Source organism: Agelaius tricolor, unplaced genomic scaffold, assembly GCF_023055355.1.
Source record: "Agelaius tricolor isolate 1412-34295 unplaced genomic scaffold, bAgeTri1.0.p SCAF_9, whole genome shotgun sequence".
Taxonomy (NCBI): Eukaryota; Metazoa; Chordata; class Aves; order Passeriformes; family Icteridae; genus Agelaius; species Agelaius tricolor.
The window spans coordinates 40618141-40632655 of NW_027269269.1; the positions used below are offsets into that span (position 1 = coordinate 40618141).

General features: G+C 38.2%; 1 protein-coding gene across 7 annotated transcripts in view; it reads right to left on the reverse strand.

Annotated features, from left to right (window-relative positions):
- The window catches only part of ROBO1 (roundabout guidance receptor 1), a 687918-nt gene that overhangs the window by 350018 nt on the left and 323385 nt on the right, over positions 1-14515 (reverse strand). For 5 of the 7 annotated variants that reach the window (XM_071433703.1, XM_071433709.1, XM_071433705.1 and 2 more), the window contains one exon: positions 6107-6190. The exons of the other annotated variants lie outside the window; for them this stretch is intronic. In XM_071433703.1, coding sequence (XP_071289804.1) covers positions 6107-6190 — 84 coding nt within the window. The remainder of the gene's footprint in view (positions 1-6106; positions 6191-14515) is intronic. 7 annotated transcript variants of the gene reach the window in all.

The window sequence follows — 14515 nt, forward strand, 5'->3', positions numbered from 1 at the left end:
TTCTGGCTCTCACGGATGGAGAAACATGGGATATTGCCATGCTTTCTGTTTTAATAAAAACTCTGCCTTGATGTATAACACAATATTTGGAGGAGGAGATTTTCTATTCACTTTTTTCATGAAAATTGGCAGTGCAAGATTTATGTAAGTGGGAGTACTTGTGCTCCAATATTGCTAATATGAGTTTTGATTAAATTATTATTGCTTTAATATCAGTGTTGCCTGCTCTCATTGACAGGCAATCCTGTTGATTTTTTTTTTATATTTACATCTATATTTTAATACACATTAAAAGAAAATCCTCAGTATCTGTGTCAGAAGACTGCCTGCAAAGAGAAGGATAAAACTGAAAGGACTTTTCTAGCAGTTTAGATTGACATGGGGAACAGAAAGCTTTGCTGATAGACAAGAGCAGGGGACCTTTTTTTTTCCTTTTTTTTTTTTTTTAATAGGCATAACAGTACCCATCTGTTCCTGGATTTAGAGTGCAGATGTACTCTAAGAAGTAACTTTGTAAAATTGGAAAATTGGTATCATGGGGCTTTGTGTTCATTCTCTCAGTTACTCAAGAGCACACTTGTTCAGTTAGGAAGTTTTAAAAAAGGAGAAAGACTGGGAAAAGGGTTTTAACTGCAAGCTTTGTACATATCCTGAGATGTAAATGCCCAGTTGAAATCTACTGTGTATTACCACTAGCAATAAGAATTCTGTAACTACAAAAAACAAACAAAAAATCTTGCTGCTATCTGATCTAGTGGTTCATTCATCCCTGTCAGATGTTTGTGGGTTCTGCAGTGCAAACAAGTGTTTGTTTTTCTCTACAGGTGGTTGCCCTGATGAAAGCAGTGCAATATGAGACTTGCCAATAGCTCACTTTGAATTCTTGCATGGAAATGAGATTTTTGCTTTGTTCAGACATCACTAACTACCTGCTTCCCATCTGAAATTACAGCCTCCTCCAAATCAAAAATATCCACACTGCAGCCTACACCTTCATCCCTCACTTTTTGCAAACCATTAGTGAAACTGTTTTTGCTGTGTGTTTTTTTTTTTTTTCCAATATCGGTCTTTCTTTCCAACTTACACATAACATGATAATTTAGAAGGAATATCAAATAGTAAATATTTATTTCCAAAATTTTTATTTCTCATCCTGTTGCATATCACAGCTTTTTCTCCTCTCCCCTCTTTCTCTCAGCCACAAAATCTGTATGCACATTTACTATGTTTATTAATCTAAAAAAAGAGAATCATACTCCCATTTCTCACAAGGTATTAGTGGAGATTTCCACCTTTGATGTCAAAGAAATATTTTTTTACATGTTTTTTTTGAACTACCACTTCTCAAAACAAGCACCCTATAGCACACTCATGCAAAATAACTGGACTAGAGCAAGAAATGTCTCAGACATGGCTATGAAATGAAGATAGATTTCCCCTCAAAATGCTCTCCAAGGCCAACCTGTCCTCTTTCACATGGGACAAGCAGTGATCCACTAAGAACAATTCTCCTGATGACATAGCAATGCAGTATTAAAGAAGAAAGGCAATGTGAGAAAAAATGAGTTTTTTGTTATACAAAAGAATACCACCACAATATTTTCAGGATTAAAATCAGGGGGAAAAAAACTGAAGACTAATTTCAGGTCTCAGTTGGGAACCACAGGATTTCTTTGCATACTGGAGGAGTTGTCTGAGAAAACTAGGCATAAAAAAGTATTTGGAAATATCCCTTCAAAAAGTTATGACTCTACTTAATGAGGAGTGGTGATCCTTGCTTGCAAATGTTTGGCTGTGTAGTGTTAATTTAACAAGCCATCCTTCTGGTCTCTGGAACACAAGTGATACTCTGTGATCTGTTAAATGATCCCCAATATTTATGTCACAGTTGATTTAACAGGAAATGTGCTACTTCCTGGGATATCCTGCATGCACACACTTCAATAGCACAGCACAATGCAATCTCAGAGATGACTCTGCAGCCATTGATTATGTGGAAAATAACTGAGGTTCATACTTGACACCTACTGCCTTTGCACTGTTTTGGGGGAGGAAAAAAGAAGCCTGTGAGCCAAGAGGAAACATTTCTTTACCATTCAGGCTGGCACACCACATGTGATATCTGATGTGGAAATATTAATTACTTCAGTCTTTTCTTGAAAATCTGCTCTAACAGTAAATATTAAACAGAGACATCTGTTTAGTAGCTTTAGTCAGGATGGTTTTATCCTATGCTGTTCAGGCTCCCCTATTCCCTGGTGCAGAGCTGTGCCTCTCAGAGCTTCTCCAGTGCTATGGGACATCACTCAACACATCATCTGCTCCATTTAGTGACTAAATATAAGCCCTTCTCTTGGAAACCCTGATGTTTTTAAAGGCATTTCCTTCTATGACCTTTTTTTTCCTAAATTCTCCATCCCCTGAGTTCCTCTAGTATCTTATTCAGATGATTTTCCATATTCTTCCTCTGATATACAGTGGTAACTCTGCTAGATCTTTTTCCTTGCCTCCTTTCCTCTTCTGTTTGTCCCCATTATTTTCTCCAGGAATTAATAAAAAAAAAAAAAGAAGAACGATGATGGGTAACTTCAGGATTTCTTTCCCCTCTAAAATAATTGCCTAAACAATAGCTTGGTCTGACATCTCCACAGCTAAATCTGACAAAAAAACTGAATTCCTACTTACATCTTCCATTCCCCTGTTTTCCTTTGGTGATCAAATTAAATTTAATTCTACTCTCTCACTCCTATCCCCTGGTTCTCCTTTCTGAACTTAGACCCAAGCTGATGAGGATGTGAAATTTCTTGCAATCATTTTTCTTAAAGCCCGTAGAAAGAGCAACAAGTGTGCTCCTGCAGCATTTCAAAACCTACTTTTGTTGTCTTCCTTAAGACAAATTAAATAAAACACAAAGTATCTAACTCATATTCCTTTATCCTATTGAACCTCACTGTGATTTGGCCTGTTCTTTATGCATATTGTTTGAATAGCTATTTAGATTTTTGCTGTTACACATCTTAACAATGCAATTATTTTCCAATCTGGCCTTGTCACGGTAGAACTGATCTTTTGTGAAGATGCAGACAAGGTAATCTTCCAGCCTCACTTCTTTGGACTGACAGAGTTACAGTTAAAAGTTCTTAACTTTTTTAACCCTGAATTCTTTGCTGAATCAATCCAACTACATCTAGAATCTATGCTGCCTATGGGGTCACATCAGCTTTTAGATCTTTTTCCATTCTTTGGTATTTCTCTGGTATTAAGTATGCATGAAAAAAAAAACAACCTTCCTGTGAACTCCTTCAGTCTAATACCATTGTCATGCATATGGAACAATCCTCAGTGTCTGAACTTCTTTTCCTGATTGTGCAGTTTATTCAGCCCCTACCTATGCGCATTAAAAATGCTTTCTGAAAGTGATTACCTTTAATATAGATGCATATAAAGCTTCTTCAGTTGTCTACAGTTAATAACTATCACTACAGTTAATAACTACAGTTAATAACTATTGTTTTGTTTATAAAACCCTGATGATCTATAAAAAGTGTAATGTCTAGAGGACGTCGCTATACCATAATGATTAAAAAACATATAGAGTTCAGTCCTATAATATACTGGGAACCATGAGAAAGCAAACAGAAGTTCATAATTTCCTTTTGCAATAATCTTGAAATGTATTAACAACTTCAAATTTATCTGAAACATTTTGGGTTGTTATATTTAGGAAAGAGTCAGAATTTTCAGTACAAACAAGATTTTGGAATGATTTTCATTTTGAAGAATAGAATTCTAAAGGTAAGAGAGAACAAAATGGTCTAAGAACACTTCTGTAAAATTCATGAATTCCATATTAGGCCCATATGAATGAGTCCACAATAAGAAGGGAAAAAAAAAAGGCAAGGTTGCATTCTAATGAATATTATTTTTTAAACTCTTACTGATTACTAGAGAAACCTGTTGGACTAATTGTAATAAATACCTCAGGGCTTTTCCATATAAATGAAGGTATGCACACAGTGCTACTGATTACTATTATACAGAGGAGAAAAAATACTGGATCATTAAATCTTTAAATGTGAAAAACTTGGTCTTTCCTTCACTTGATGCTCATTCAAACAGAGGCACAAAATATCCAATTAAACAAGACCAGCCATCTTCTAGGTGTTAATTTTTGTTCAGCTTGTGTTTGCCTCTAGCTCGATCCTGACTTTTGTGCCTACTTGGAAAACACCTATTAAAATATGGCCTAGAGTTAAGGAGTGGAGCCTCTGGGGAGCTACTGGAGCAGGGTTGACTTTGTCAGTGCTCTCAAGTGACCCCATGAGTCCCTCAGAGGCAGGTTAAACAGCTGCAATGCCCTGCAGAGCCTTTCCTGGGATGCAGTGCCTAGCTGCTTGTGTGCACCACGGAACAGGACAGGGATCCTTGGGGGTGCCAGATGAAGAAGGGTCTGTGCTCTGTTTGGGACACTGTCCCAAGCCCCCAGGCTCAGAGTGCAGGTATTGTCTTAAACACTGCCTTATTTGCCTTAAATACTGGAGCAGGAGTGCCTGCAGCCCTTGCACCCTCTGCCTGCCACCACCCTCTCTTGCACTTGTCCTGGGAGTGCCTGCTTAAAGCCTTCAGCCCAGTGGAAAAAAATGATGGAATCCTCTTCTAAATTCTCACCCCTGTTGCTCTGGTGCCTAAGGGGGTTTTGGGGTGTATATGGGGCAGGTGTGAGGCTGTCAGGTGCAGGAATCTGCCTGTAGGGCACCAGCCCCAGACCTGGGATGGGTGAGGAGGTTGGAGGGGAACTGACAGCTCATCTCCAGGTAAAATTAAACCAGTTTATTATTAAATGAATCTGACTCTCTGTTCCAAGTAAATTAGGGGCTGTTTAAACACAAGAACCAGGGATCATGATTCCCATCCCTGTTTCCCGAAGCAAAAGTCTAACTTACAGTAAGGGAAAAAAAAAACATTTTTAAAGCTGTATTTTGTCAATATGATCATCCCATATGCATCAGAAATGAGCCCATAACAAACGTGGAGCATGCAAGGGGAAGAATTTAGAACAAAATTAGTAGGAATATTCAGAATGCAGAAAAGTGTAAATAATCCATGTGCAGCAAGATTCATGTGATGTTTTCCTAAAAAGGCATCTCTCTCGACTAAGGCAAAATTTGTATTGCTTTACTTTTTTTTTACCTTTTTAGAAAAAAAATAAAATTTCAAACTGAAGTAAAATTATGTGTCAAGGTTTTAAACCACATGCAGAGATGATTGTGAGGGGCAGGTGATGAAAGCTGCAATCACTGTAAGTGGCATATAACAGAGCCTGAAGTTTTATGAATAGACAAGAAATTGCTCTCTCCTATATACCTGCCTATGCTCTGCTTGTACCCTGCAAGACTGTCTTAGTTAGGAATATCTGAGTCACACTGGCCCACCAGTAGTTCATGAAAACCCGTGACTGCAGCTGAGACTGGGCTGTGGTCAGTGACTCCTGGAGCTGGGAAACATTTCAGGCTGCAGAGGAGGTACAGGATTGGGTTCCTCAGAGATCACTGCTGTGTGGTGCTGCTTATTCTGTGGCTTTTCTTATTTGGCCTAGAGACACATTTCTGTAGTTTATGCAAAGCAGAAGTCAATGAAACACACTCTTCTCCAATCGCATTTAGTCTCATTTGGGTTTTCTTCCCTGCTGCAACGTATTTTACTTTTGTTTATAACAGAAACAAAGCCAAAAAAAAAAAAATTCCCCAAATAAACATATGGAAAAATCCCCTTGGTCTTTGGAAAATTTTCTTTGAGATGATACATTGCCTCATGCACTAATATATACAGTTCAAAGGAAAATAATGGGTGCATTGTCTCAACAAAGCAAATTTAAACATTTAAATCGTTGACATGTACTAACACACACACAAGGACACTCTTGGTTAGTTAAAAGGCACAGTAATATTTCCCAACAGCGCTAACAACGTTGAACTTCTAAAGGCGATGGAGAAAGAGAGCCAGCTAGCAGAGATGATTAAAGGAACGCGTACAGGTGGCAATGGCAGATGGGGTGGGAAGTGTCAGGAGAAGGCAGTCAGGAATATTTTGGAAAGGTGCACTCTACCTGTGTAGCCCAGCGAATTGTCGCCGTGATCAGAGGTGGGGAGTGGCGTCCCGCTGTCGTTCCCCCTCTCTGCGTCCTCGGAGTCTGTCGGAAACAACACCAGAGCTGCTGATGGGGTCACAGGAGTAACAGGAGTTGCCATTTTGATCACAACACGTCCAGACACAATTAAATCCACACATGACAGCAAGAGCCACAGTGCCAGCGCACGGCACACCTCGTCCTTCCCCCTCCTGCGTGGATGAGCCCGTGAGAGCATGGTCCAGGCTCCCCAAAAAGCTGTCCCCTCTTGTCCCCTCTTGTCCCCTGTGCCAGTGTCGCTCTGCAGCTCTCCAGGCACGGTGGCCACCCTGCTAAGCAGCCAGCGCAGGCTGCGAGGAGCATATGGGGACGGCAGGGCAGGGGAGCTGAATGCTAGCATCGCTAATTTCCCACCTTATTGTTAATCAAAGCTATTGACTGTGATCACTCCCCATCATCGCTTCATCTCCTGGCAATTACAGACCCAGGGGACTTCACCTCTTTGTGGGGAGGAGGAGGAGGCAGGGGGGCGGCTGGGGCTGGGCGAGCACCGAGGGGCTGCGAGATGGGGCAGGGGATGGGGGCTCAGCCCTCCACCCAAAGGACAGGCTCAGCATCACCAAGATGCACTTTGCGCTACAAGATCCTCGCAAGGAATCGCTCAGTTTTCATGTCACATTGGAAAAAGGAAAAAAAAGGGAAGGCAGCTGGTCAGCTAAACACAGAAATGAACAGATGTTTTAAGACCTTCATAAATGAAGACATGTTTTAAGGGATAAATTGCAGATCCAAACGCCACGAAGCAAACACCCTGAATATAACTCGTAATGATGAACTAAATAATTAGAAACAAACAACAACGACAAAAAAATTAAGTCCCAGTTGCTCTGAAAACAAAACAGTACAACTCCAAGGAATTTGTTGACAATATCACTGCCCCTTTTTCATCTCAATGTAAAATTGTTTATTAAACTTAACTCCTATTTTACTTCTGATAGTGCACTGTCCAGCAGATAATAACTAAAAAGAAGCATTAGTGTTTTGTTCAGAAGAAAACTTCAAGAAGCAAATGTCTTTGCAAAAATAACACTGCCACAACAATAGGCTGCTTTTTTCCTTTTTTTTTCAGTTGACAGGTGTCAGATAATTTATTAATTATTGCAAAGACGTGTTTTGCTCTCACAGACATATTCTGGACTTCTATAATGATTGAAAATAACTGTTCATTTTGAACAAAATCCACAGTGCTAAAAATTACTCTGAACTTTGACAAAACACCAAAAGCAACTGTATGTGAAACTAAACTAGAAAAAAGAAAAATAAAGTGGACTTTTTTTTCTGGATGCTGGATTTTACTAGCTCAGTCATTCTCATTTTTAAAATGCAATGCCAAAATTTATTTCTCCATTTGTTTTCTAAACAATCTTAGAGACACTATCTTTAAAATCAAAATCTTTTTAATGAGTTAGAGAGGAAAAATATTAAGAAAGCCAAAATCCTCAAGACCAACCCACTCAAGGGGACTTATTGGAAAAAAAATATTTCTTTAGAAAAGTCAATTAAAGGATTGATAGCATGCCTTTCAAAATACTGTCGTGCAAATTAAGAAAATAAAAGACCAAACAACAAAAAAGCAGCCAAACACCAAGATGATGTTTCATCTTGGCAGATGAAAGAAGTGAAATATGTTCGTTTATTGGCCCATTCATCTTTGCTGGCTCACTAATGGCCAATGTCACGTACATCTTTAAAATCTGCTCTGAAAATGGCTGCAGATTGACTGGATCAACACTCTCTTTCTCCAGATTGCTCACTCATTTGCATTCAGGGGTTGATTGGGTCAAAGTTTTAAATTACTGAAGTAAAGGACAGAAGGACGGGTCTTCTTATTAATTTAAGTGGCAGAGGCTGTGCCTACCTTTTTTGGTGCAAAGCTTTATAATTGAGTACAGGGAGCCCAGACCAAATTTAACCAATGAACCTGCTGCTCATCATTCTGAGAGATTGATTGCATTCTAGGAGATTCAAGCACACACTGCTCAAAATGATTGAGGGGGAAGAAGATGCACTGAAAGCTACTGGAAGTGTCCTGTGTGTCACTGGAATGTTTGGTCTCATGTGCAAAATATAATTGCAAAACGAATCTGACTTTTTACCCAAGATAGCCCCTCAGATATGGAATTCCAAGCAGTGGCCTATCCTCCTCACAGCACCTCACAACCAACCAATGCCAAAGCTCCTATCAAAGCTCACTCAGGAGCTGTAACAGGATCAGTCTCCAATAGAGAAATGTGACTTCAATAAAGCCAACAGGCTAGGAGAGCAGCAGCTGTAAAAACCAGGATACAGCTACTGGGAGCTATTTAGGCTTGCAAATCTTGGCTCCATTCACTCAGTAAAAGTAAATGAGAGAGGGAATTAGTCTCTTTTTGGCACTACTGATACTTGCATGGTATCTGTTAGTGACAATGCACTTGCTATTTACAATCTAAAATTATAGAGACTTTGTTCACTCTCTCATTCTTTGAGAAATGCTACTTTTCCACCTGATATTAAAAATTATATTCAACTAATGTTAAATCATGGTCTCTGGCTGCAAATCACTTACTAATGATTAATTCTACCCATTTCATTGAACAATAAGTGCTACATTTTGGGCTGTTGCCCTCTGTGCTGGGCTGAATTTAATTTCAGCTCCGTCAGAAGTTCCAGCTTTGCTTGGGAGTCTCTGTAATAACTCAACAGAGGTAAGTAGTGTTGACTTAAATAACACATTTCACTGTAGGACTGCTGTGAAGGCACTCTCTTGAATGGCTAGTAAAAATCCTGAATGTTAAGACGTGATGTATTTCTTATGACTACCATGCTGTAAGATCAGGCAATTTTCAACTTGGCTTTCCTAAACAAAATAAACATTTTTACATCATTATACTTTTTGAACTTGTTACAATGCCAGAAAATGTGAAGCAAATGAACTATAAACCCAAGAACAATTCACCTGACATATGAAGAATTTACAGTTCTGTCTGAGACAAAGCAGAGGCTGAATCTGGTGCCTGATCCCTCCAAGAAATGTCATAATCAGTCTTTAAGAGGTTTTAACAGAAGTGAAAGAGAGAGATTCCCCTTAAAAAAAAATCTCTCCAATGTGGTTGGACATTTTGGTTGAATTTCTATATCAGACAAGAAATATTTAAACCAAGGTTTCTATTTTTTCTTAGCTGCCCAAAAAAGAGCCCATTTTCACTGAAATAAAACTTAAACTTTAAAAAGATGCCTAGGCCATAATTGGTTCATTCATTATGTCAAAAAAAAATAAAAATAAAACAACAAAAACTACAAAAGAAGCCCCAAAAAACGTCAAAAAAACCAACACACCACACCCCTTCCTGCAAGAAAAATCCAACAGAAAAAATACTTTTATCTATAAGTATGCAAAACTTCAGGAAGAAGACAAAATTAGTTCCCCTCCTTTTTTTTTTCCTTTTTAATACAGTTCCAAATGAGTTTATTTGGGAAGAGGAGGTTGAAAAGTGAAGCCTAGAGTAACAAAAAATAAGGATCAAGTGACCCCTTAGCAATTGCTACTACCCTTTGCTTTTACAGGAGCACTTGAGATGTTCTTCATTTGAGAGGGAGAACACCCTCATCATGATGAAAAAATCTCATTCCCTCTTTCCACAGAAATTTCTAGGGTCACCATTCATTAAGTTGGGCAAGATATTTAAAAAACAAAAATAAAAAAACCAAACAAATATCTACTTGGATTTGAGAGGAGAACGTTAAATTTACTAGTACTGAGTTCTCCAGCTTTTTGGTGGAATGTTTTCAGGCTTAGTCAGCCCAAGCACACATGACCCCTTCCAAGAATAAAGAGGATTTTGCATAATAATCCAGGTTCAGAACAATTTTAGGTGCTAATGGCAGTTGGAGAGCACAGATTTACATGAATGTGAGGAGCCCTTTCCAATTAAATTTCTACTGAAATCTCTAAGTTATTCCATTTTATTGGATGGTCACACCATTCATGCTTTAATTTACCTATCTTTAGCTCTTCAAAATTTTTAGAAAATCCAAATGGTAAATATTTATTATTGCTATTTATTCATTTGGCTCCTAGAACACCTCAAACTAGACAGACACATTTATTTTCATAGCTATTTATATTCAAGTGCATTTTACAATCCTAACTTTAAAAATTACATTAAGCATATTTTTAACCATGGCTCTGCTCTTCATAGAAAAGTCACCAGTGATTTTTTTTTCCCCACTGGTAAGAGAAAGTGATGCCATCAGTTATTGCTTCTTCTGAACCAGGAGATATATCTGGATGACACATTTTATTGATGATGCATCTTTAAAAATCCCCAGATGATTCAGTATTGATGCCCTGGCCCAGCCTCCTGGTAGACATAAAGAAAAATTGAAAAGATGTAAACAGACACAACTCCTTACTTCTGTAAGAATTTAATGTGTCTGACTTTCTACACTGGTCTTTGCTTATTTAAAATTAAAGGCACCTACTGAAAAACATCTGACTACAAAAAATAGTAACTTTTAGCATATTTAATTCCAAAATTTATAACTTCATTATTTCTTGTTATGTTTCTCTAAATTTCATTATCATCAGCAGCTTGGGGGTACAAAACTGGAAGGAAACAGCATGAACAGCATTTTGCAAATGAGCATTAATAAAAGATTAGGATGAAGCAAATGAATATAAACTACTATCAATATTAGAATTGTGTTCTACAAATTGGATCAATTCCCATTGATTAATTTCTAGTGATCTAGACGAATTCAGGAAGAGACATGAGAAAAAAAGCGCAACTGGGACTGCATCAAACCACAGCCTAAGCCGAGGAACTTAATTAGTAAATTAGTAGCAGAAGTTTTTTTTCCAGTGTTTTGATTTATTCTAGGTCTTCTTTGGAGTTACAGTAGAAATACACTGTAATATGTCTTAAAGAATATTTAATTTATTCCTATTTCTTCACTTGGTTGTACACAATGACAAAACAGTTTATGCTCTCAGAGTATAACTGAGGCGAGTACCTAAAGGAGAACTACTGATAAAAGCCAAATCATTAAATCCACGAGAAGCAAATTTGGTACAGGGAAAGTACTATCTAATAGAATATATTTATTTAGAAAACTACAGACAAGCTTTCAAGGATGTAGACCTATTCTTCAGATCTGGACCAACAAGGAAAAAGTTCAGGCTATGTGCAGAACTGGGAATAATTCGGCCACCTTTAGACTATCACAGCTTGGTGAACACTCACAGGTCTGTATCAGAAACCTGTTAATCTGATTAATATCCTCACCAATATTTCATAATAGCTCAAAGGAAGTATTCTTTTTCATAAGACTTAATGCAGCATCTTTCTAGAGACTGGCACATTCAGCCAGCTAACCTGTTTAAGCTGGATAATTTAGCAAGTTATGACCACTTTCATCAGCTGAGAGTCTCCACAAGTAATAAGTAGTTCTTCATTAAACATTTACACTGCTCAGCTGCCTCATTTCAGAAGTTAAGAAAGACTCAAGCTAAGGGGAAAAGGCAAGAATTTGCTCTCCCATAATGTCCTTAATGTGAGGATTTGGCTGAAGTAAATGGTAGATAAATTCAAAAGGATGGTTTTTTATTAATATCTGTACAAGTATGTTCTAGCAATTCAATAAGTAGTCTAAAAAAAGAATGTACACTTACAGACTGGTACAGAAATGTTATTCATTACACTCAAAATATTCTTTTGATCAGAAAAGAACACTTTATAGTGTAAAAGAAACCCCTTAGAAATAATTTTTTTCTAAAACAAGGAAGAATAAAACATTTATTTAGTGTTTTGAGTATCTCTTTTTTGCTCATCTTCAAACAACAGTGCATGACTGAAATCCTGACAAAACCTCAGTGAGGATGCTGTTTAAAAACCTTTCCTTCCCTTTGTTTTCACAACTCATTCAATAACAGCCTTTAAGTGAGAACAAAAAGTAAATGAGTGAGGACTTCATTATGCATAAGCAGGAAACAACCTTGTTGTATCTTTGCAATTTATTTATTTATTTATGCACTAGGTAATAAACAAAGGTGTTGAGCAAATTCAATGCAGATCCATCAAATACATTTTACTGAGTAGCAGAACCATACGCAGAAGTCTTAGGTGGGAGCAGTCACTGCATGAATCCAACCACAGAGAAACATTTCTGACTGCACATTTGAGTTTCTCAAAAATTAAAATCTGGCAGTGAGCACAGCAAATTGCATGCAAGACTTTGATGCTGCCAAACCTGCCTGTTCTCTCTCTACCTGCCTTTGCTCCTTGACTTTTTCTGGCTTTTCCTTGCCCTTCTTGGGCTGTCCCTTGTAGCATTCTCTCCTGTTTGGCATCTGCTCCCGTTTCTTTTCCTGCCATACAAATCTGAAGGTAACAGCCACTCAGGCTAATTAAATGGTGCTGGAACTGAGTTAACAGGTGGTGGCCCCAGCTGCTTTTGTTGCAGGGGCAGATAAGAGACCCATCAGTAGCCTGTGCAAGGCACTATGATTAATTAGGACAAGAAGCCATTTTCCAGGGAGGGAGAACAAGATTTACAACAGAATTTTCCACACCAAGGTAACAAGCAATGCTTCTTCAGAAAATGCAAAAATAAATGACTTTTTTGTAAGTGCTCACCAGTCATCTTGACTATGTGCAATATGGAATACGCATAAGACCTACTTGACATAGATTTGTTCATACCAGTATTTTATTCATACCAGTATTTTCTCTCCACTGCAAACTATGAGTTTTAACTTGCTTCAGGAAATGTTCTCTCCCTCAAAAGAGCCCTTATTTCATTTTTTTCCAAGTAAACTTACATGTTTGTTGAGAAAGTTCTGACTGCTGTGGGAACTTCTATCAAGACATTTAAATAATAGCAACTAATACCATGTACAGCTGAAGAACTGGTTGTGCAAGCTTCCCATGCAATCCTCCAACTCTACTGGACTTCTTGCAGTAATCCCCTGACTATTGAATTAAACTCTCTGAGTCCACACCCAGTCCTTCAGGCATTAACTCCTGCAGCTCCTCTTCCATGGTTTCAGCTCTGCAAGGATGTTTTGAGGCTGAATTATGCAGCTGCTTTACAAGAAGCTGCCCCCAAAATAGCAGCAGAAATTTGGGTTCCCTTGCTCTTTGCTGTAGAGCTGGAACACAGCAAGAATCCCACCATGCTTAATTACCCCTTATATTTTTCAGCTGAGTGGTGAACTTTGGGAAGGTGATGAATTTCCCTCATTAATGACAATTACAGACAAACAAGAAAAACACAGGAAATAATTCAGCATACCAGCAGCCTTGCAGTGACATGATTTGAAATTAAAACTACCATAAAAATGAATATTGAAGGGGATGTTACACAATCCAACAGCTGAGAAAGTCCTTTCTCATTCCCTTGCTTTTCTGAATATGCAAAGTCATCTTCTGAGTTGTCAAAGATATATCTGCAACACAGCTGTGTCATTTGCATTTTGCCAGTCTATCTGCAGAGTTCAGCACGAAGAATAATGTTAAATCAATGTATGTCAATGCTTGCTTAAAGAAAGAACTGACATTCTTGCCCTAATACACTGCCCAGCAAGGCAAGACACTGGTGCATTAACTCAGCCTATTAACACAGATATTTAAGCAAGAAAGCCTCCTTGATATCACAAGAATCACAGCTGATTTGCCTTCAGAAGACACTCCTAGCCATTCTGAATTGGTTTGACTCCCCCTCCTTTAAAAAGGGCTACATTTTGAACAATTTCGCTGTTTCCAACACATTTTCTACCTTCCAACAGTGACTTCAGCCGCACTGTGATTACTGATGCCTTTAGCATATCGATTTCTTAGAGGATATATGTCTGCTTGTTGCTCTTCTGTGCTTTCCCTTCTTTTTTGTCTCCCACATCCCAGTTATTTGGCTATGACAAAGAAGCCAGCAGACAGGACAGGCTGTAAAGGTTTCTGTCCTTCCATACTTAGAGCAAATCACATTTTATTTACCTTATGTTTTGTACAAAGCAAAAGTATGTTATAGCCTATGGGGTGATTCAAGGATTAAAAAAAAATGAAGGTTTAACCCTATTGTAGTTGACAATTAAAATCACTGTGGCCTACCAGGAAAGTATTTGGTAGGTAATGTACAGGGAGGATTTTGAAGTGAAGTGAAAAGGTGACTTACATGGTAAACAGATATTCACAGTGACTTGTAAAAAGGCATGGAGTTGAAAAACATGCACTGTCAGTCAGTACCTCTCTACAAGGATAAATTTACAGCAAGTTACAAGCATCATCAAACCCCACATCCATACAACACGGTAGTCAGTCAAGCTGTCCAGAATTCCCCTTCCTATTCTCC